The sequence below is a fragment of the Trachemys scripta genome, chromosome 8 (genome assembly GCF_013100865.1).
Source record: "Trachemys scripta elegans isolate TJP31775 chromosome 8, CAS_Tse_1.0, whole genome shotgun sequence".
Lineage (NCBI taxonomy): Eukaryota > Metazoa > Chordata > Testudines > Emydidae > Trachemys > Trachemys scripta.
Window position 1 is genome coordinate 103,174,154 of NC_048305.1, and position 22,390 is coordinate 103,196,543.

Below are 22,390 nucleotides of genomic sequence, written 5' to 3' on the forward strand. Positions count from 1 at the left end.
GGCACCTTTAAGACTAACAGAAGTATTGGGAGCATAAGCTTTCGTGGGTAAGAACCTCACTTCTTCAGATGCAACCTCACTTCTTGCATCTGAAGAAGTGAGGTTCTTACCCACGAAAGCTTATGCTCCCAATACTTCTGTTAGTCTTAAAGGTGCCACAGACCCTCTGTTGATGCTTAACTGTGAGTATCCTTGTCCCGTTGACTGCAGAGGCATGTGTGTACCTGAATGCAGGATCAAAGACTAGTTAAGTATCAGAGGGGTAGCCGTGTTAGTCTGGATCTATAAGAAGCGACAAGGAGTCCTGTGGCACCTTATAGACTAACAGGTTAGTGCCACAGGACTCCTTGTCGCTTCTTAAGACTAGTTAATACAGTTGCAGGTGCCTGATGGGACAGCTGGCTGGAGAGGTTAATATCCAATCGAAATATCTCGCTATTATCCTTTTAAAACTTCAGCTAGTAGCTTCCTCGCTGACTTCTCCAATGCTCGTCTGCTATCGAAGTAATGTGTCAGCAGGGGACTTTCCTCTTTTGCTGTTGAGCAGAGAGGAATTCCCTCAAACTTCAGAGGCGCCGAAGTCGGCCACTGAGACGGCTAGGAGTAGGACTACAGGCCTCTTTATTTTGTCACGCAGAGTCTGCCTAGCTGGAGTCCGCAGCGCACGGCCACTTCGGGTATGCCCGCATGGCAGAAAAAACAAAAGCCACCGCAGCGAGTCTCAGAGCCCAGGTCAACTGACTCAGGCTCGCAGGTCTCATGCTACGGGGCTCAAAATAGCAGTGTAGATGTTCTTGCTTGGGCTGGAGTCACAGGCACTGACCTTTCTTATTCCCTCTGGGTGCTCCACCCTCACTCTGCCCCGAGGCCCTGCCCTCGCTCCACCCCTTCCCCCCCGAAGCCCTTCCCGCCCGCCCACTGCTTGCTCCTCTCCATCCCCCATCATCCAAACGCCTCCTGTCAGCCGCTCGCTGATGGGTGGCTAGTCCTGGGGCCCCGCCAAACAGCTGTGGAAAGTGAGTGTTGAGGACCCCCTATTTTTTTTCCATGGGTGCTTGAGCTGTGGAGCACCCATGGAGTTGGCGCCTAGGGCTGGAGCCTGGGCTCTGAAACTCGAGCGGGAACGTCTGCACTGCTATTTCTAGCCCCGTCGGACGAGCTGCAAACCCAAGTCAGTTGACTCAGACTCTGAGGCATTGCCATGTTTGGGTTTTTTTGCAGATACGCAGGCCCCAAGGTCACCCACAAACCACATACATGTGGCATGAGAGAGGAAATTTGTGACTGTCAACTCCCCAAACCCAAGAGTCGGTGAACTAAAAGGGTAACTCTTAACTAGGCTGGTAGAGAGATCTGGTACACTCACGAGCAGGGCAGGGGTGTAGAGTTGGGAAAGGGGTAGGACCAAGTCTGTCCACTAGAGAGCAGCGTTGCAGGGGCATGCAGACCAGTTTGTTGTAGATTCAGGCTCTGCGCAGATTCAGGCAGCCTCCAACAGACAGGTTGATCCAGGCCTGGATGTTTCGAGGGACACTCACATTTTACAGAGAGGCCCCCAAAAGTTGGTTGCTTGCTTTCCCACCTCCGGGTTCAAAAATGCAAGAGGGCATGGGGCCCTTTGCTTCAAACTGGGGCCTTGCGTTTCCTAAAGATGGATTTTTACCCCCACCGGAAATTCACGCATGGATTTGAGAGCCTGCGATCTGTGACCCGCCCCTGGCTGAGCATCTCCTTAGGAGCTGGTGGCATGTCAGATGGTGTTAGGGTGTTAAATGCCTCGCTCCGTCCCAGCGTGAGAGCAGCTGTTCCGCTGCTTTAAAATTTGGATCGTGCTGCTCAGTGGCTGTTTGAGGTTATCGGAGCCAGATGCTTGTGTGAGTCTTTGACCACCGGCATGTGAGAAGGGATTTAATTCATTAAAGGTTTCAAACAGCCTCCCAGCACTGCATTTAATTGTAGATCAAGTACCAAGCTGTGTTCTCAGCCGATGAGCAGATGGATACATTTTCCTGGCTGATCGTTTAGTTTTGGTCACCCAGTGCTGCTCAGTTTGCTTTCTCATGGTTTATTAATAATACTTACTTATTCATTCTTTCTGGTAGCAGCCACAATGCAGGAAGGCCCAGATCTTAAACGAGATTTACGTGGCTAGCTTCCAGGCACCTGGGCAAGTCACAACCTCCCTGCCTCAGTGTCCCCATTTCTAGAACTACAGTATATTTGAGGATCTGGGCCTAAACGCTTTTTAACGGACAAGGAAGCCCAGTCCTTGCCTTAAGGAGCTTTCAAGCTAAACACAGCAAAACTGAGCAAGGAGAGGGGTGCACCATATATACCCTCGTTCTAAAAATAGGGAAACTGAGGCAGGGAGTGACTTGCCCAGGTGCCTGAGAAAATCAGAATCAGCGCTGGGGTTCTGTTCTGTTCTCATACTGTGCCCATCACCTTGGATTAGAACTCAGGAGCTCCCCGCTGCCCAGTCTATCTCTTGCCACAGCCCTCAGTTTATCACTTTCCCCATTCATGCGACTTTCCTTTCCTCTTTTGTGTGTACCTGTGTAACAAAGTGGAGATGACGCTCGAGAACCTGTTTGATTACCCCTGTGCCCTGCATCTTACACCCTACGCTGGCTGAACTTCTCATGTTTAAAGGTTGCTGTGCATATTGGGAGGTCTCTGAAGCTGGACTGATGACTAGGGGAACTGAAACTTAGCCAAATGTGCTGTGGGTGCCGTTTTAGTTTGTGGCTTCCTTCTGCATCTGACCCTGTTAGTCTCTAAGGTGCCACAAGGACTCCACATTGTTTTTGCTGCTACAGACTAACACGGCTACCGCTCTGAAACCTATCACCCTGGATGAATATTCATTTTGTATTTGGCTGTGCCAGTGTGGTCTAGTGAGTAGTGGGAGTCAGGAGAGAGCTGGGTTTTATTCCGAGGTAAATCAGTCAGGACCCCATTGTGTTGGGTGCTGTACATACACATAGTAAGAGAGAGTCCGTGCCTCAGAGTTTACAGTCTAAATAAACAAGACAGACAAAGAATGGGAGAGGAAACTGGCATCAAGAGGTTCAGTGACTGCTCTGGGTCACACAAAAACACAGCCAGGAACACCCATCCAGGCCCTCCTGACTCCCAGTGCCGCCGCTGAGCTGCTGTGTGACTTTGGACAACTCACGGAACTCCACCCGTGCTTCTGTTTCCCCATCTGTGCAATGGAGCTGACGGGACTGGCCCAGAGCTTTGGCATTCTGCGTCTGAAAAATGCTAACCCTTGCACCAGTAACGCCTGTTCTTTTGAGGCACAGAGGAACCTGTTCTTGGAAAACTATTAGGAGAAGCCTTGCGTTTCTTCAGTGTTGTATGCATATAACTATATCGGACAGGGGCATGATTATTTTAACCGAGATAGTTATTCCAGTACAACCCCTAGTGTGGACACCGTTATACCGCTATAAAGGTGCTTCTGCTAGTGTGGCTTATTCCCCTTTCTGAACAGGCAGGGCTATACCAGTGTAAACCACTTTTCTCCCAGTATAATTCCCTCTTTAACTTGCTAATGGAGACAGGCTGTAAGTTACAGCTCTGCATATGGACACCTATTTTGGCTTAGCCGTGGCTTGAGCATTGGCTTAGGTGGTAAATTTACAGGCACAAACTAGACCAATTAAACCAGTTTTAAACCGATCTGGATTTTCCCTGATTGAATTAAACCAGTTTAAGCTAAACTGGTGCCTCCTCTCAGTGTAGACAAGGCCATGTGCCTAGAGGAAGGAGCACAGTGCAGCTGGCGCTGAAATTGGCAGCCAAGTCAATGCTGGAGCTTATATTCGAGCCTGACCCAGCAGATACAGGAACAGGGCTTCCCCTTCCTTCCTTCGTCTACACTACTGAGGCCTTTCTCCTGCAGCTCCCTGGCAAAGGAATCTGGAACCCTGGCTGGTGAATGGAGCACTGTGGGGAGGGGGAGGGAGCCGTCGCTCTCCAACTTCCTGCCTCCCCGGGCAATTGTGAGATATGGCTACTGGGACAGGAAGGGCCCCGCTCACAATGGGGACAGCGCAGCAGGAAAGGCAGCCGGGGCTCCGGCCGGGACAGCCACCTGTCGGCATTCCACATCTGCTTCCGTCCATCCTGACGCTGGGGCGAGGACGCTGCTCGCTGAGGGGCTGGGAAACTGGACGGAGCTGGTGCTATGAATGCCTGGGAGACTGCAGGACAGGCTGATTGGCTCAGGCACTGGGTTGGGAGTCAGTTCAATTCCTGGCTTTACCATGGGCCTGCTGGGTGACCTCAGACAAGTCACGGCCCTGCCTCGTGCCTCAGTTTCCCCTCCTCTCTGTTGGCTATATAGATTGTAAGCTCTCTGGGGGCAGGGACACTCTCTCTTACTATATGTCTGTATGGTGCCTGGTACAATGGGGCCTCTAGATGCTATTGCAGTGTTAGGTCTAATTCACGAAATTCCCTGCAATCCAGTTAGCAATGGGCCCAAAACCTGGGGTGCGAGTGTCCCCAGTCTCTGCAGGAGGGAGGATGATGTTCTCCTGAAGTTTAGGTTCTCAGAGTTGATTTGACGGGCTCTGTGGCTTTTTGGTGCCTCTAGTGGACTGATTTCCATGAAATGAAACAACCATTGGAGCATGGAACCATGAGCTAAGCCACTCAACAAAAAATGGGTGGTTTCTCCCAACCCCTCAGCAAGGAACTAATAGCAAATGCTGTAGTAAGGTCTCACCAGCGGAAGGAATGCTCGGGGTGATCGAACCCTCTGAGTACCAGAAGCCACGAGTGGATCACTCCATAATTGCCCTTTCTGTACACTCCCCGTGAAGCGCTGGTACAGGCCGCTGTCAGCGACAGGCTACTGGGCTAGATGGACCATGGTCTGACGCAGTACGACACTTCTTCTGTACAGAGGGGCAGGACTGTGCAGGGGCCAGTCTCCTGGTTGGCCACAGACTTCTTGGGCAACTCACTTAGTCACGCTGTGCCTCAGTTTTCCATCCATAAAATGGGGATCATGCACTTACTTACTGCACCGGCGTGTGGTGAGGGTAAATGCATTACAGATCATGAGATGCTCCGATACTATGGTAACAGGGGCCACATAAGTACCTTAGATCGGACAAATCCCTATGTGGACTGGCTACATTGTATTTAGCACCGGTAGGAACCAGCTGCGGTTTCAAGCAAGGGAAAGCTTGTTTGGGACAAACAGCAGCTCTGTCCGTCCGCACTCTGGGTTGCATTGGTTCTGCGTTGCCGGTGGCTGTAACTAGGCCAAAGGTTGAAGGGTTATTGATCTACTCCAGCGCACGTTCTGGCATGCCCGGAAGTATCACCAGTGATTAAACAACAGCTGAGAAAGAACTGATTCGTGATTCAGCATCTTTGTTTTGCAATGGGTCTCCTGGTCACTAGGACAACTTAGCGAAAGGCTGTGGTTTCTGATCAGTTCCCCGTTTGCTCCATGATTCAACCCCTGGGTGGCATCACAGAGCTCCCATGTGCAATCGTCAGGGCTGACGTTGCTCAGCAGGGATGAGTTCTGGGCCTCCCAGAGAAATATTTAAGCAAATTCTTATCAAGAAAATAATACTTGTATAGTGCTTTTCACCTGCCGGTCTACAGATCTGTGACGGCGTGTGTTAGCCCTTTGCAGTTCCCTGCTGGGAGCCCCGAGGTCCTACTACATGATTCCCCAAGAAGTGAGCTGAGAAGAAAAGAGCAGCAAAGGTGGGTCCTCCAGGCTTGCCTAGAGAGGACTCTCTGAAGCAGTCACTTTGGAAAACCACAGAGACCTGGTCCTTCCAGGGCTAGAGGGGCTGGCAACAGCCAATCAGGGCCCTGCTGACTCTGATAAAAGGAGCTGCCTGGTGGTTAGTGGAGCAGTCCCTGGCTAGGACTGGAGGAGAGAAGGAGGGAGTCTCTCTCTGGGCAATACACAGAGTTCATGGCTGGCTGAACCTGCACAACAGGGATTGCAGAGAGAGTAACCTGGGGATACCGGCCCTGAGCTAAGGCTGGAGATAAAGAGCCTGGTTGGAAGAAGCCCAAGGAAGCAGCAGTGACGGATTGGAGAGGGCAGTATGTGGCTACTGTGCATAGGGTCCCTGGACTTGAACCCAGAGCAATGAGTGAGCCAGGTTCTGCCACCAGCCACTGGAGTAAAGCCCCACCCCCTTTGTGGGGTTATCTGGGACTCTGAACAAACGGCCAAATTTAAAGGGCCCAGAGCTGCAGCGGAAGACCCCAGAGAGGGCAAATAGACTGTTTATTTACTAGACTCTTGAATACCCTGGAAGGGTCATTCAGACTTCGTGATTCGGCTGGAGGGCCAAGCCACGGAAGGCCTTGAGGTTGGCCAGCAGGGTGCAGGCGGCACCAGGGGTGAGGAAAGGAAGGCAGTACTGCACCCTGCCACTTGGAGGCGCTCAAGAGGTGAGTGCCCCTATCCAGGATAGCAGATCAGTGGTGCCTCACAAAGCACCCTGGTCAGATAGAGAAGAATTAAACGAAGGCAGGCAGAGTGACGTCCCCAAAAGCAGCAGCAAATCGGGAATAGAAAGCAAGAGACTGACCCCAAGTCCCCTTCCCTGTAGGCCTGTGGTTTAGACGTCCAGAGGCTTGGATTTATTTCAGCTGTATCCTTGGTGGGGTTTGGAGGCGCCTGCTGTAATGGAATAGACTGCAGCTGCTGCTTGTTTAAATCCCCCTGCGGATTTGATGCTTTGGGAAGGAGTTTGTTTTGTAATGTGAAAATTAAAAGCAAAAATGTGCTCTTCTAGGCCACTGTTACTCCAGGATGCATTCAGTGAAGAGGTGGGCGAGATCGGGGCAGTGTGTCTAATGGTGTGCGGCGGCTGGCTGAGAAGAAGCCGCTGCAGCATATACTGATAATCAGAGGCCAGACTCTTCCTCCCTGAGCCCTCCTGGAATGGCCCGAGACTTGGCCATCTTCCTACTGTTTATATGGAGCACATGGGCACGGCTGGAACATCAGCAGCCCCACTGTGTGTGTTTGCTCTCTGTAAATAAGGTTGGGTGCCCAAAATCAGAGACTACTATGGGGTCGGGGGGGAGAGATTTGGTCCTGCACTTTTAACTGCAGGTTTCCTTCCCTCAGAGTCTGTCGAGGTCAATGCAATCGATTTCTAGGCCTTTGGGTGAAAGCATCGCTGAGAGCAATGAATAATACTTTGTACTTGTATAGCAGCGTCCACTGCAAGCGCTCCTAACGCCCCTGTGAGGTAGAAAAGGATGATCGTCTCCATTCTGCAACCGGGAAAACTGAGGCACAGTGGGGCAAAGTGACTTGCCCAAGGTCATGCAAGGAGTCTGTGTCAGAGCCAGGAATTAAAGTCCCATTTCAGTGCCTTAACCACAAAAACCAAAGCGGCGATTAGACTGCAAGGCTGCAATCCCTGGCCTCGTTGCTGTGGAGGGCAAAACTCCCCTGAATTCAGTGGGGCCAAGATTTCACCCCCAGGTCCCTGGGCTCTGAGCTTTTGCTTTACCCTCCCCATCCAAGATTCGTGCTGATACTAAACCGACCACTCTTGAGGGAGATCGAGAAGTGACCTGGCTTCTTTGTAGGTTTGTGGCTCTACAATCTGACTTTGCTTTGAAGGGAAACGTTCTGCTTCTACTTTTTCTGAAGGTCTGTTTTCTTCCAAATTCCTGTAAGGATTTACAAGGCCTGTGCAGCTTGGCAGCAGTGCTGACAGCGGGTCACTAAGCAAAACCACGGCAAACCGCTCCAATGCCGTGGTGACGTGTGTGACAGGATAAAACTCTAAGGGCACGTCTTCACTACCCGCCGGATTGGCGGGTAGCAATCGATCTATTGGGGATCAACTTATCGCATCTAGTGAAGACGCGATAAATCGATCCCCGATGGCTCTGTTGTCGACTCCGGAAATCCACCGCGGCAAGAGGCGGAAGCGGAGTCGACGGCAGCGGTCGACTCGCCGCCGTCCTCACAGCCAGGTAAGTCGACCTAAAATACGCAACTTCAGCTACGCTATTCAAGTAGCTGAAGTTGCATATCTTAGGTCAACCCTTTCTCCCCTCCCCCCCCCCCGTAGTGTAGACCTAGCCTAAGACAGATAAAATAGGTCCATGGGTGACATTTTCTGGGCTGTGTTCTACAAGAAGTCAGGCTAGAGCAGTGGTTTTCAACCTGTGGTCCACAGCCTATGCCTAAGATTTCCAAAGGGGTCTGCACCTCTACTTGAAATTTTCCAGGAGTCCGCAAATGAAAAAAGGTGGAAAACCGCTGGACTAGCTGATCTTCATGATCCCTTCTGGCCTTAAACTCTGAGTATATGACTTTAGTGGAGAGATGCTAATTTAGCCAAGCTGAGGCTGTGGCCCAAGGTGATATGCAATGGTGACTGAGCTCCATGTGGGAATGCATGTTCTATAGCGTGAGGGACTTTTAGTCCTATTTTAAGTGCAGATCTCAATGTGACCTTAATTACGGAGTCACTACTAATGCCCGAATGTTGTTATGTGTGTATCAATTATATTTATGGCACTGATCTAGTGAAAGTATTAACTTTAAGCATGTGACTAGCTCTGTTGAAGTCAATAGGAGTCCAGTGTGCTTCAAGTTAAGTGCTTGCTTCGGCACTTTGCTGGATTGGGAGGGGGGCCCACCCAGGAAGTCTATTTTAGAAGTAGATGTAACCTCAACATCCAGAAAACTTGCAGTCATGGAAAGCTTATCGGTATCAGCAGGGTGCGCCTTGAAAATGTGACAGCCATGCAGGAAAGTACAAGATAGCGCTCATTCTTTATCGGGCACTAGTTCCAGGCTCAGTAACTGGGTGGCTGCTTTGGGTTACAAACCACCAGCCTCCCTCTCAGGCCATTCTGTGCTGCTAGGCAGGAAGCCGCGATGCTGCTGGAGTGTTTTGGAGCTGTAGCCAACAAGAGGGCCTGCTACCAGTCCCAGATGCCCCCGCTTCCCCCCCCCCCCCCAGCACTGCCATAGAGTGGCACTGAATACTGCCTCAGAGGGCTTGAACCCCGTTTCCAAGGCAGTCACCTCACTGTTTACCCCTTTCTCCAGATCATTTATGAATAAGTTGAATAGGATTGGTCCCTCCCCCTCCCCTGTCCAAGCATCGCTAAATGGCTCAGTGTTGATTTCCTTTTTGGTCACACGGGAAGTTCCCCCCCAGGAGTTTCCCAGCTCATAAAAGTGCTCCTCGTGACCTGCCCCTGCAGCCAGCCTGGTAATTCCCCCAGGGCTCTGAAGCGAGTACGGCTAGCCGGCCAGGCACGCCGCTCTATTATTTAGCGGAAATGGAGTTGGTCTTCTGTTTCTTTAAAGCCCCTTAGGCCCAAATCCCATGTACAATTGTGTCCCAAGGGAAGTACCGTTAGAGTGTAACAATGTGATATAAAAGGAGAGACTCCCCTACCCATACAGCCGTAACACAATGCAAACTAGTCAGACACAGTCTACCTCCTCCTGCCACGTTGCTGGATTGCATCGGCTGCCATCTGCACCTTGCTTTAAAATAACAAAGCTGTGTCAGGTCGGTCACTGGCTTTGGCAGCTGGTTCTGCACCTTTGCATCAGTAGAAGAGGGTACTCCCGGATGGGATGGCCAGGGGGTTAGCTGGAGGTCACCCTGAACACTACCTGAATTGTGGGATTACTTGCCATTTAATCAGCTGCCCCTAGGTGCCTTCCTGAATTTACTACCATGGAAGCAGAGGGTCTGTGTTTCTCCTGGACTCAGACTATGAACTGAAATCTGTGCGTCGTTTTCAAAGGGCTCGCCAAACATCACTGAGCAGCTAAAATACATTTTGCATCATCCTACAGTTCCCAGCGTTAATACTATTAAGCACATGAGATCAAAGCTCCATTGTGCCAGGCGCTGCACGTCCTTACCCTGAAAAGCTTGCCAACTACTTTGATAAGTCACAGCAAGGGTGGGAGAGGAACAAGGGGCACAGAAAGGGGAAGGAACTTGCCCAAGGTCTCAAGCAGAAGGGACGAGAGCCCAGGCCACCTGAGCTCCAACCCAGGACCCGGTTCACCTGTCACAGTATATACACACGGGTCCTTCCATCCCAAAGGATCCTATAAGGTACTTTGCAGACTCAATTACAACATATACTGGAATCACTTCAGCCACTAGAGAAGAGCAAATGCCTCTTGGGTGGGACGCCGCAGGTACTTAAGAGCACACTGCAGTAACAGACAGAGGACTGACCCTTGAGGAACACCACTAGTTACCCCTCTCCATTCTGAGAATTTACCATTAATTCCTACCCTTTGTTCCCTGTCTTTTAACCAGTTCTCAATCCATGAAAGGACCTTCCCTTTTATCCCATGGCAGCTTAATTTACATAAGAGCCTTTCCCCCCCCCCGAAGCCCCGCCCTCGCACCGCCTCTTCCCCCAACATAAGGTGCCCCGATCTTTCGCCCGCAAGGCTTCCCACCAGGCCAGTCGTGGTAGCACCAGCAAAAGATTTATTGCCATTTGCATTATGGCAGCATCGAGATGCCTCAGGGTCCCCCGTTGCCCCAGGTGCTATAAATACATCCCTGCCTCCAAGACCGCACCATCTAAATAGACAAGACAATAATCCTTCCTTATCTCCATTTTGCAGATAGAGAAACTGAGGTCATGGACACACAAGGAGTCTAGGTAGAGCCAGGAATCGAACCCAGATTCCTTCAGTTGACCTCTAGTACCTTAGTTACAAGACCATCTTAGTCTCTTGAATGTGCCACCAATTCGTCATGAGCAGCTTCAGTAAGGGAGAGCCAGTTACAGTTGGCTTCATAAATAATGGGTTCACTATTTCTCTATTTTCCTTTCAGAAACCCACGATGTCCACCCTGAAGCTCCCCGGCTAGGAATCTTCCTTGGGACGCACCGCTGCCCCTTTAAACCTGGCTGCCCCAGCCCAGAATGGCTTTGTGCCTCAGCCAAGTTTTCAACAAAGACAAAACCTTTCGCCCCCGTAAGAAATTCGAGCCCGGCACCCAGCGGTTTGAGCTGTACAAGAAAGCCCAGGCCTCTCTCAAATCTGGGCTGGATCTGAAGACTGTGGTCCAGTTGCCACCTGGGGAGAATATCAATGACTGGATAGCGGTGCACGTGGTTGACTTCTTCAACAGGATAAACCTTATCTATGGGACGATGTCGGAGTTCTGCACCGAGAAGAGCTGCCCCATCATGTCCGGTGGGCTCAAATACGAATATAGGTGGCAGGATGATCATAAGTACAAGAGGCCGACCAAGCTATCGGCACCCCAGTACATGTGTATGCTGATGGAATGGATCGAGATGCTCATTAACAATGAAGACATCTTTCCTACCAGGATCGGTAAGTGGGCTGTAGTTCTTACATTCAGATAACAACTATTGTGATCATCTTGTCTGGCCTCCTGCACATCACAGGCCACAGAACCTCACCCACCCACTTCTGTAGTAGACCCCTAGCCTCTGGTTGAATTACTGACCTCCTCAAATCATGATTTAAAGACTTCAAGCTACAGAGAATCCACCATTAAACCTGCAAGTGACCCATGCCCCATGCTGCAGAGAAAGGCGAACCCCCCCTCCCCCCGAGTCTCTGCCAATCAGTCCTGGGAGCAAATTCCTTCCTGGTCCCAAATTTGGCAATCAGTTAGACCCTAAGCATGTGGGCAAGACCCACCAGTGAGATACCTGGGAAAGAATTCTCCCCATCTCGTGTCCCATCATCGGCCATTGGAGATATCGGCCGCTAGCAGTCACAGATCGGCTATATGCCCTTGTAGGCAACCTCATCATACCATCCCCTCCATAAACGTATCAAGCTCAGTCTTAAATCGCAGTATATCTCTTAGCTAATTGTCCTGTCATGATGTAAGGACTCCAAGGGATGGAGAATCCAGCACATCACCAGTAACATGTTTCCATGGATAATTACTTTCTCTGTTAAAGAAATTTTCCATCTTCTTTTTCACATTCATTGGAAAGGCAAAGGAAAATATGCCAGCTCTATCCTGCCACCAGCTTAATGAAGTGACACTATGAACTCAGTGTGTTGAATCCTTTCCCCCTACATTTGGGGCTTTGTGGACGTGGGGGACTCCTAGCCTCGTTAGATCTAGGCAGGGTGTGTGGAGTGGTGCTACTCAAGCATCCTGTATATAGCTGTGGCAATGTACTCCACCCCGACCTATGACATGCCTTGCTATTCCACTCCTAGGCTACCTGTGGCCTACAAGGACATGTGGCTTTTTCAATTAGGACAAATCTCCACCAGGAGAATAGGAGGTGGCCCACCACAAACAGTTGTTCTTATAACCTAACCCAGTTTCCAGAGGGAAAAAGTTTGTGAACTAACCCTCTTTATTGCCCATCCTGCAGATGTAATCCTCGTTACCCCTGTGGGTAACTATGGTGATAACATCACACATGCTAATCAGGTTCATCTGCCTTCTTTGGGGAGATCAGGGATTGGAGTGTACTGGGTTCGCTGATCGGTGTTGGTGATTCATTATTCGGTCTGATGGACACATACCAGCAATCCTGTTTCCATACAGATGGCTCTTGCTGTTTTCAGCGTCTTCATGGAGCACCCGGATTCCATAAATAAACTTCCCCCTAGATAGCAGTCGGTCCTCTCCGTGGTTCAGTTGTATTGAACCCAGCTGCCAAGCCCACATGGCGCTCTTGGAAGCGGTTCCTTTTCCGATGAAGTGAGCAACGCTTGTGTGATTTTTAATTTTTCCTCCTCCTCCAAAGGGAAGCTTTAAGAATCTTAAAACGTAGTGATCATCCTTCCAGTGAAACACAGCCCTTGGCGCGTCTTCCTCGCAATTACTGCTTTCCAGAGGGGCATGGTCTTGTGAATCTGAATCCAGTCACTGCAGTTGAGGGTTCCTATTTTAGTTACCCTGGTGGGAAAGCCGTAGGAATCTGGGATGGAAAAGACCAGTGCAGGATTATTGAGCGAAATCCTCAACTGGTGTTGAGTGGCACGGCTCCAGTGACGTCCTCATATTCTCCAGTCCAGTTCCTGATGACTTAACTGATGGGGCTTCCATTTCTTCCCTTGGGAGACTGTTCCACACTTTAGGGGCACGACTGGCAGACGCTTAAATTGATGGAGCCTGTCTCGGTAACTTACCGCAATGCACGCTAATGCAAGGCAGTGCATCCAGACTCCATGCATATGTGTGGACAGTGGCTGTGCCTCTCAGCTGGCCTTGCACTCCATTGTGTTGGGCCCTTTGGTTTCTGAGCATGCATCCAATGAGTCCCAGTCATTATGGGAGCCTGAATTAAGGAAGAAATCTAATTTTTGCTCCCACTTAGTGGCAGTATTAGAGTGTCATTGATCCTGATAGGCATCAATCTATAACGAGCCCTCTCTTCAACATCTCCTTGCTCGCAGAGCCTGCCCTTTCCTGCAGGCATGTGGCCTCTGGGTTTAGAAGCTGTAGATCTGATATCTTGAAATTAGAAGTGGAAACAGCCAAGCGAAGAATGGAAATTGTCTTGGAGCAAAAAGATCAAATCAAAGCTGTTAGGTGCGAGTGTTTTGGCTAAAGCCTGCCGAAGAAATCATCATTCCCAGCCTCATCCCATAAATATCTCCCCAAGGGGAGGGAACCCAAAGTGAACCCAAACCCAACAGGCAAAGCAAGACCTTGGCAGGCCTGAGCCCACGCTGGCATGAAGGCTGTGGACAGAGACTATGTTCCCAGGGGCTGGAAGTGAAGTACCATGACCGAGAACGCCTCTGCCAAGGTTCCTGCAGGAGAAATGGGAGGGCTCCTGGAAAGCAGCCACTGGCATCTCTGGATACAGACCCTCGCCACGTGGCAAAGCTGCTGTTAACCAAAGCTGTAATGCCACCCTGTGTGAGCTTGCAGCGGGTGAGGTCAGGCCTTCCAGAAGCCGGGGTTTACAGTTCAGCTCTGAAATTGTCAGGAATTAGGGCTTGCAGCTGAGCCTGGGACCAGCTACCTCCACCTCCCTAGTGAACAATGTAGGGCTGGTAGCTGAAGCCTAGTTGGCTTGCAGCTCGACCGCCTGATTGGCTGGAGGAACCAACAGGCATGGGTGGAGCATGAAACCTCCTCAGGGAGGCTAGTCACCTGGCTTCGCTTCTTCCACCCGAGGCCCCACCCCCGACCCCCCACTGTGGCCCAGGACGAGTCCTACCCGAATTGCCCCGAGCACTGGCCGGCCCAACCCCCGGGCCGCCAGCTAGGGTTGCCAACTGTCTAATCACACAAAACAAACACCCTTGCCCCGTCCCTTCCCCGAGGCCCCGCCCCACTCACTCTATTTCCCCCCTCCCTCCATCACTCCTTCTCTCCCACCCTCACTCACTTTCACCAGGCTGGGGCAGGGGGTTGGGGTGTGGGAGGGAGTGTGAGGTGCAAGCTCTGGGAGGGAGTTAGGGTGTGGGAGGAGGTGAGGGGGGCAGGGGCCAGCCAGGCAGGGCTTACCTTGGGTGACTCCTGGTCAGCGGCGCAGTGGGGCTAAGGCAGGCTCCCTGCCTGCCCTGACCCTGCACTGCTCCTGGAAGTGGCCAGCACATCCCTGCCCCGTGTGCTCCCCAAATGCTGACTCCGCAGCTCCCATTGGCTGGGAATTGCAGCCAATGGGAGCTGTGGGGGCGGAGCCGGCCTTAGCCCCACTGTACCGCTGACCGAGGAGCCACCTGAGGTTAGCGGGGCTAGGGGGCTCCGCGCACTGCTCCCGGAAGCAGCCAGCATGTCCCTGAAGTCCCTGGGAGGGGGGCTACAGGGCTCTGTGCACTGCCCCTGCCTGCAGGCACTGCATAGACCCCCTGCCCTCCCCTGCAGGGATGTCCCACAAGTAGCACAGGGCCAGGGCAGGCAGGGAGCCTGCCTTAGCCCCGCTGCACCGCCGGTGTTAGTGGCGTAAAATCTCCTGGTTTGGCTGCAGTAGCCTCTGAGAGATAGGGCCTGATTCCGGGAGACTCCTGGAGAAACCAGGAGGGTTGGCAACCCTACTGCCAGCGAGGCCATCAGCTGGCCTGAGCAGTAGCACGACCCCCAAGTCGTCCCAGAACCACTCTGTACTGGGCCGTTCCTGGGTTTTTTCAGTGGTCCAGTTGCCAGCTATTTTCCACCCGCACCACGTGTCCTAGTCAGTGCCATAGAAGCACCTGCCGTTCTGCAGAAACCCGCTGGGGTTCAGAGCGTTATTGACAGACCTCCAGGAACAGGCAGAATGTTCTCACGTTCAGAACCCCGCTCCGGAGTCTCACAGCCAGAGACATGGAACTGGCTGTGGCGGTTTGCGGACGTTCTTTCTGGTTGAGAGTAAGAGACTATGGGTCTGTATCCACTGAGCCCTGCGAGGTGGATCTACACCGCACTTAAACAGCCCCTTAGCTCACGCCTGAGTCAGCTGGCATGGGCCAGTCACAGGCGTCTAATTGCAGAGTAGACACTCACTGAAAGGTTGGAGCCTTCCACAGTCACACGCCATTGTCAATACTTCCCCAGTTAATTACTCTGACAAGCTGAGGTTAATTACTTTGTAGCTTTGGCATTTCAGAAGATGGAGCTGCCTGGGCGAAAGGGAAATGCCACGTTTATTTGTTTCTGATGAGGGCGCTTTCCTTCTATGAACTCAACAATAGAACGAGTTTGGGTGAGAAGGACAAGGCCGGGGCCGTGGAGCCACTCGGGGGGAATGAAAGCGCATAAACAAAAGAAGGTGCTTGATGTGTTCTACAAAGAACCAGACCTTGTAGGGCTGAGGGATACACTGGGAATGGATCAAGGTGATGCGGAGGGAAAGGCTGAGACTACAGCTTGTCAAAAAATGGGGCGGGGGGAATCTGCAGAATTCAGAGATGTTAAAACCAGGAGGGACAATTATCATCTAGCCTGACCTCCTCTATCACACAGGCCATAAAATCTGCAAAAACGTCTGCATCGAGCCCATCACTTCTGTTGGAGCATATCAGGGCCAGGGGATTGGCTTTAGGGTTAGCATTAGGAGCGGGCCGAGGGTCCAGGAGCCAACTACCAGACATCAGGCCTGGTTGGAACACCAGGAGCTCAGATCTGAGAGACAAGCCAGAGGGCAGGGATCATGAGACAGTTACCAAGCCTCCAGACCCCAGGAGGTCAGGATCAGAAGGCAGGACCAGGCAAACACCAGACCAGTGGTCCATGGCAAAGTGAAGCCCAATTGTACAGACAACTACCTAGTTCCTCTTCTGGCTTAAATAGGGGCTGCAGCCCAATCAGGAGCTTGCCCAATCAGAGCAGAGGGGTGGGGCTTGTGCCCTGGTTGCGCTTCATGGGCCCTAGTCCCTGCTGCTGAGTGAGCCGCCAATGGAGGATTTCAGTGCGATGAAATCCAGGTCCATGTTGGGAGTTGAGATCCCTGGGGCCTGACAGAGCTATAGCAGAGTGTCCAGAAAGAAATCCAGTTTTGATTTAAAGAATTCAAGTGAGGGAGAACCCACCACAGCCCTACGAGAGCTGTTACAATGGTTAATGTCCCTCACACTTAAATATTTGCACCTGACTCCTAGTCTGAATTCGTCTAGCATCAGCTCTCCACCAGTGGGTCTGGTTACAGGATTTTTCCCTGCTGCGTTAATGAGCTGTCTATTATCGGCGGCCTGTTCCCTGGGGAGGTTCTTGTAGACTGTGATCAAGTCACCTCTTCGCCGTCTCCTGGTTATAGTAACTAGGGGTTGCGTCCTTTGTCGTTTGTGTTGGCTGAGCTCCTCGCACAGCCCGGGGCTCTTTGCATCCTCCATTTCTGCTCCCTGTGGCCACCCCCTCTATTTCAGGGACTCCTTGCAATTCCCACATCTCCCCTTGCCCAGGGGTTCTGTGTACCCCCTCTTTGCATACCAAGGTCCCCCACCTCCCCATACCAGCGGCTGTGTGTGCACACCCATGCTGTCCATTCCCTTTCCCAGCAGGGGCGCTGCGTGAACCCTTATTACCCTCTTCCCTCCATTGAGAGGGGCTGTTTGGGCCTACCTTCCTCCCTCTCTGCATACCAGGGGTTCCCCACCATTCCCCAATACCAGGGTCCCCCATTCGCCACTCACCTTCCCAGAGCTGGGTGCACTCCCCCCTCCATTCCCCTTTCCTCCCTCCCCCTTTCTTCTTCTTGCTTCTTAACACACAGAGTGACTAGTTTGCAAACAGCCCCCGGAGTATAAAATGTTCCTGCGGTTCAGGACAACGAAGGAGTTAGCACTGTAGCAGATAGGACAGGTCGTTGGGGGGCTCACACTCTGCGTCTGTATGGCAGCCCCATAGTTTCAGATTTTGATATCCTTAGGCCCTTGCTCTGTGAGCCGTCCCACTGGCTCCCATGGAGAAAAGGCTCTGTTTGGCGTCAGTGAGTGCAGCCGAATCTGGCCCTGGATTTGCGGGTGCAGTTACATTGGGTTAGACTGTCACAGCCCTGCTGTGGCCAGGCAGGGAACTAAGGTTCCCCTTCCCGCCCCAGCTCGGCCCTGCTGAGAGGGAGACTCCAGCCTGGAGAGGGGAGAGCAGGAGTTATGTATCTGATACAGCTCCCAGTGAGTGACTGCTGTGTGGGTGGGGGGGCACGGATTGTGACAGGCCTGAGCTCCACCACTCATCCTTAGTCCCTGGCCAGTTTAACGGGCGGGGTGCATGGCAGGGGGATGAGCTACTAAAGGGAGGAAGTAACTTACTCGCTCTCCAGAGCAAGGGGGAGCAGGGGAGGAATTGTGACCTGGGCTCCCAACTCCTTTTCTGCTCTGCAGCGCCAGCCCGTGCTCGGGACGGGATGGTACCGTTACAGCCCAGCCCTCTGAGCGCCACGGGGCAGCTCCCTTCTGGCCAAGCTTGACGAGGGGGATAAGGGGGCACCTTGCCGTGGGTTGACCAGCAGCTGTGCCATGGGCCAGCGCTTCCACCTAAAGAGAATACAGGATGGTTGGTGCCACCATGCTGAGGGAAGGGGGGGGGCTCTGCAATGGGGGATGCAGGAACCACACTGATGGGAGTCCCTGGGGGGGGCGGGGGGGAGACACCGGGACAGCCCAGCCTCCAGGGGCTATAGTGATGGGGTGGGTCGAATGTGTAGAATGAATCAGGGAAATAGCCTCTCCCCCCGCCCCCCCAAGACAGGAGCAGCTCCACAGACGCTACCTCCCCTGGCCACTTGGTGAGGGGCAGAGAGGAAAATCCACATAGCAGTGGGTCCCCTGGCTTTGCCCCCTGCTTGTTGGTGGGTGGGGAGCACCCGCCAGAGCTGAGATCCACTAGGGCAGGGGCCCCACACCCTTCCTGCTGCCGGGGTACCCTCAGGGGCTGCAGAAGCACAGGCAGGGTTTGCCCCTCAGCAGCAATGTCAAAGGAGCGAGGCTGCTGAGGGGTGGTGATCAGTGCATGTGACCCTTCTGTTATCTGCAGCGAGGAGGCCTTGCACATCTGGTAGCCGGGAAGGACTTTACCGCCCCCTGCTCAGCTCTTATCTTATCCCAGCGGAGGAGCTTTTCTGTGGGCTTGAGGGGAATGCTGAGCAAGGCTGGGGCGTTGCTAGACTGAGGCCTGGCTTATCTGCTGTGCCCGCTCATGGGATGGCTTCCTTTCCCAGAGATGGCTGCTGTCACACAGTGCTAGGAGACGTGCACACACAGGAATTATTATAATTTGCATTGTGGCAGCACCTATGAGCACAGTTCATGGACCTGGATCCAATTGTGCTAGGGCCTGTACAAACTGAACAAAAAGACAACCCCCCACCCCCAAGAGTTTATAACCCAAGAGTAAGGCAAGAGGCAACAGATGGATGCAGACAAACAGGAACAATGAGACCGTATGGGCTGGGGTATCCGCGTGCCAGCTGCTGCCTAACCCTTGTTGAGGTTTGTAGGCCTCACGGAATTACGTTATGTAGAAGCTTGGGTATAGGATTACTAAGGACAGTGGTGGTGTCAGTCAACAATGGAAGATCAGTTTAAAGGCTCAAGACTTGGCTACACACTCACCTTGTACCAATATTGTTACAGCTGTACAACTACCCCAATGTGGAGGCGATTATACCAGTATAAAGATCCTTATGCTGGAATGACTTGTCCCTGTATGGGAAGAGGAATAAATTATACTGGCAGAAGGACCTTTACATTGGTCTAACTACGGCCAGACTAGGGGTTGTACTGATACAACTATATCCATAGAAAATCAGACCCTTAACCGACCTAGTGACGCCAGTACAAAACCTGCGTAGATCAAGCCTAAAGATTGTAAAAGAGCCCTGAGCACCCTTTTAAATTCTGTCGGTGAAATTAACAAGCTTTGTTCATAGCTAAGCATCTACGTGAAGTGCTTTCTTTCTAAACACAATCTGGGCCTTCCATGCCCTTTCCCAAAGAACACAATTAACAAAACAAAACAAAACTATCGGATACTTTCCCAGTAATAAAGGGGAAAAAAAACATTTGGACGCAGTGTGATGCGATTGTAAAACCAGCCAGCTGAGAAAACAAGGAGGTTTTTTTTTTTTTTTTGTCTTGTCCCATCTCCTTCCAAAATTAACACCATGTATAGTTTGCAGCTGCTGTCCTGCCATTAATTTTAAGTGGTGTTTAAAAAAAAAAAGACTTAAAGAGGAAGGGGCCGTTCTGTTAACAATAAGCTGCCAAAACGGGATTTAATAATAATAATAATTAATTCATTGTATGAATACTGTTGACTTGAATTATTCGTTTCCACAATTTCATGGGACTGATTAATAATGAAAGAACGTAATTAGTTGGCACTAGTGGTACATAGGCAGAATCCTGGCAGGGAAGATGCGTAGAATTCTGTTTCCATAATTGTGTATACTTTTGGATTTCTCTCATTTTAATGTCTTTCCCCACATTGTCCCACATGGTTTCCATGTTTTGAAGCAATCAGTGCAGTGTGTGGAAAACATATCTCCTTGAGCGTTTAAAGCACAACCCTAGGTAGGTTTCAAGTAAAACGTCCCAGTAAAGTTAAAATTAAGGTGCTAAACCCAGGGCCGGCTCCAGGTTTTCTGCCGCCCCAAGCGGCAAAAAAAAAAAATAAAAAAAACCCGCGGCAGCGCCATCGTGCCGCTCCACTCTTCGGTGGCAATTCGGTGGCAGGTCCTTCACTCTGAGAGGGACTGAGGGACCCACCGCCGAATTGCTGCCAAAGACCCGGATGTGGCACCCCAATAGCAGCCGGAGTGCCGCCCCTTGCTATTGGTCGTTCCAAGCACCTGCTTCTTTAGCTGGTGCCTGGAGCCAGCCCTGGCTAAACCATTGTATTGCTGCAAGTCGCCTCTAACACCAGGGCCCTGGCCAAATATCAATTAAGGGAATTCAATTCTGAGTACTTATATCCTTCCCAGGGTTTCAGATGGATACAGTTCTCTTCACTCCATGGCCTCACTTATTGTTGTAGTGTTCCTGAGCGCTGTTAAGCCGTTGCTATGCTCCACCTCAGATATGGCTGCATTTCTGTAGAGGGGAACATGATTCTTCTAGGTGTAGGTTGTCCAGTCAGGTTGTGAAGTTTGGAAAGTGTTTTGGAATCAAAGTCACTATATATGAGGGCTTGTCCTCCAAAGCGAATTAAACTCAACTGAATTAAGGCCACCTTAATTCTGTATCAGTGTCCACCAGGGATTTACTGTGGTTTAACAAATCCCTTTTAAAAGTTAATTTGGATTCATTTTCTTGGGTAGACTAGCCCTGAGTCGCTCACTCTAGTCAAAACAAATCCTATAACGTAGGTTATGGCAGCACCATTGTGTATCATTTTAACTGTGATAGGGCAACCGTTCAGAAGGTTTTGTTCTGTATCAGGACATCGGTTAACACAGTGATAAAAGCAGCAGGCCTGGATTTTAGAATTAGTCACCGTCTTTGTGGCTGGAATTATAATAATGGATTATTGTTATTTACATTTGCACCTAGAAGTCACAACCAAGATTGGGGCCTCACTGGGTTAGATAAGAGGGGGCCCATTACCGCTCTGCTCCATAACGTGATGCCTCTCCAATAAGCAACCCCGTTCCATGTTGATAACCAACCTCATTCCCCCCCTCGAGTGTCCTCAGTCATGATTTAAAGCTGAGTGTCTGGAAGTGGAGGGTCGGTGCTGCTGACTTCGGAAGTCAGGTTAGCTCTTTTTCAGAAGCGTCTGATTGGGGTTGGGGAAGGAGTTTAATGTCTCAGCGCTGGCTAATGAGCCGTCAGTGAGGCAATTTTATCCGTGCAGCGAAGATCAGCTGAAGGGAAAGCCTGTTAAGCATCACGCCTGACACCAGATTTGTTATAGCTGAATGGCCCTGTGTGCCTCTGGCTCGAGAAATCTTCCCCTTGTCTTCTACCAGGAAAGCTCCTCTTTCTTCTAATGAGGATGGAGAGAGAGGGAAGCTCATTTAGCTCCAGATGTCCCTGCCCCTGTGGCAAACGACGCTCCATCATTCTAGGGAGCAGCTCGGTGAAGAGCCGAGATGCGACGGCTTGAGGAGCAGACGGGCGAGTTATTTATGCAGCTCCATAAGGGGCAGAGGAGATGTGGCTCAGTGTGGCACATGCCTGGTGTTGGTGTTTTGGTCTCGCCGGGGTGCAGTGGCTGCCGGGGCAATGGCTCGGTACCCGAAAGAACAGCCATCGAATTTAGATCCAGGGCAAGGGGAAGTTCAGTTTCCCCAGCTTCTTGCTGATGTGAGAAAAGAGGCGAGGCTGGCCCCCGTTGCTTTTGAACTTGCCGCTTTCCGATGCTGAGCTGCGGGTAGGAGCAGCAGGATGGTAAGAAGCCTTCAGGCCTTTGAAAATTCACAGCAGCGCATAAAGAGAGGAGGGTGGACGCTTATCAGATTTCCACCCCACTTCCTGCCCAGGGGAAGGCTTTTTAATCCTCTTGCAGGCCACCATGCTGAGTGGCTCCTGTGTATCACAAACAGACAGTTGCGCCTCTTTCTTTCTAAATACTTTGGCACGGTCTGTGTTAAGACTTGCTTCTGAGCGTGATGGGGATATACTTTCTCCTGCCTCTGGTGCAATTGCCGGTAGAAGCTAAGATTCTAGAATGACATATCCATGCTTCAGGTCATTTCCTGGCCATCTTGGGGGTCAGGAAGGAATTACTACCTCCCAGTCACAGGTGTGTTGTGTGTATTTTCCCTTTCATCCAAAGCAGGGTGGCAGCAGGAATCTGGACTCGATGGGCTGGGATAGCAAATTTTGTATGATGATGATGAGCCCTCTCCCTAGGACGGGGCATCGTTCTTCAGATCTTATAAAGGCTGATGTGACAGCTTATGCAGCCATGTAGCAGTGGATGAGAAGGGACAACATACTGACATGTCAGAGGAGAGCGTGACGTGGAGATTCACGGTCCGTTAGCTGAAC

General features: G+C 51.4%; 1 protein-coding gene across 3 annotated transcripts in view; it reads left to right on the plus strand.

Annotated features, from left to right (window-relative positions):
* MOB3C (MOB kinase activator 3C) overlaps positions 1 to 22,390 on the plus strand; it is a 44,214-nt gene that overhangs the window by 2,975 nt on the left and 18,849 nt on the right. The window contains exons 1-2 of one of the 3 annotated variants that reach the window (XM_034779886.1): positions 6,244 to 6,444; positions 10,854 to 11,362. In XM_034779886.1, coding sequence (XP_034635777.1) covers positions 10,945 to 11,362 — 418 coding nt within the window. In that variant the 5' untranslated portion in view covers positions 6,244 to 6,444; positions 10,854 to 10,944. Of the gene's footprint in view, positions 1 to 6,243; positions 6,445 to 10,853; positions 11,363 to 22,390 lie in introns of those variants that run through there. The other 2 variants (XM_034779885.1, XM_034779887.1) reach the window with 2 other exon arrangements.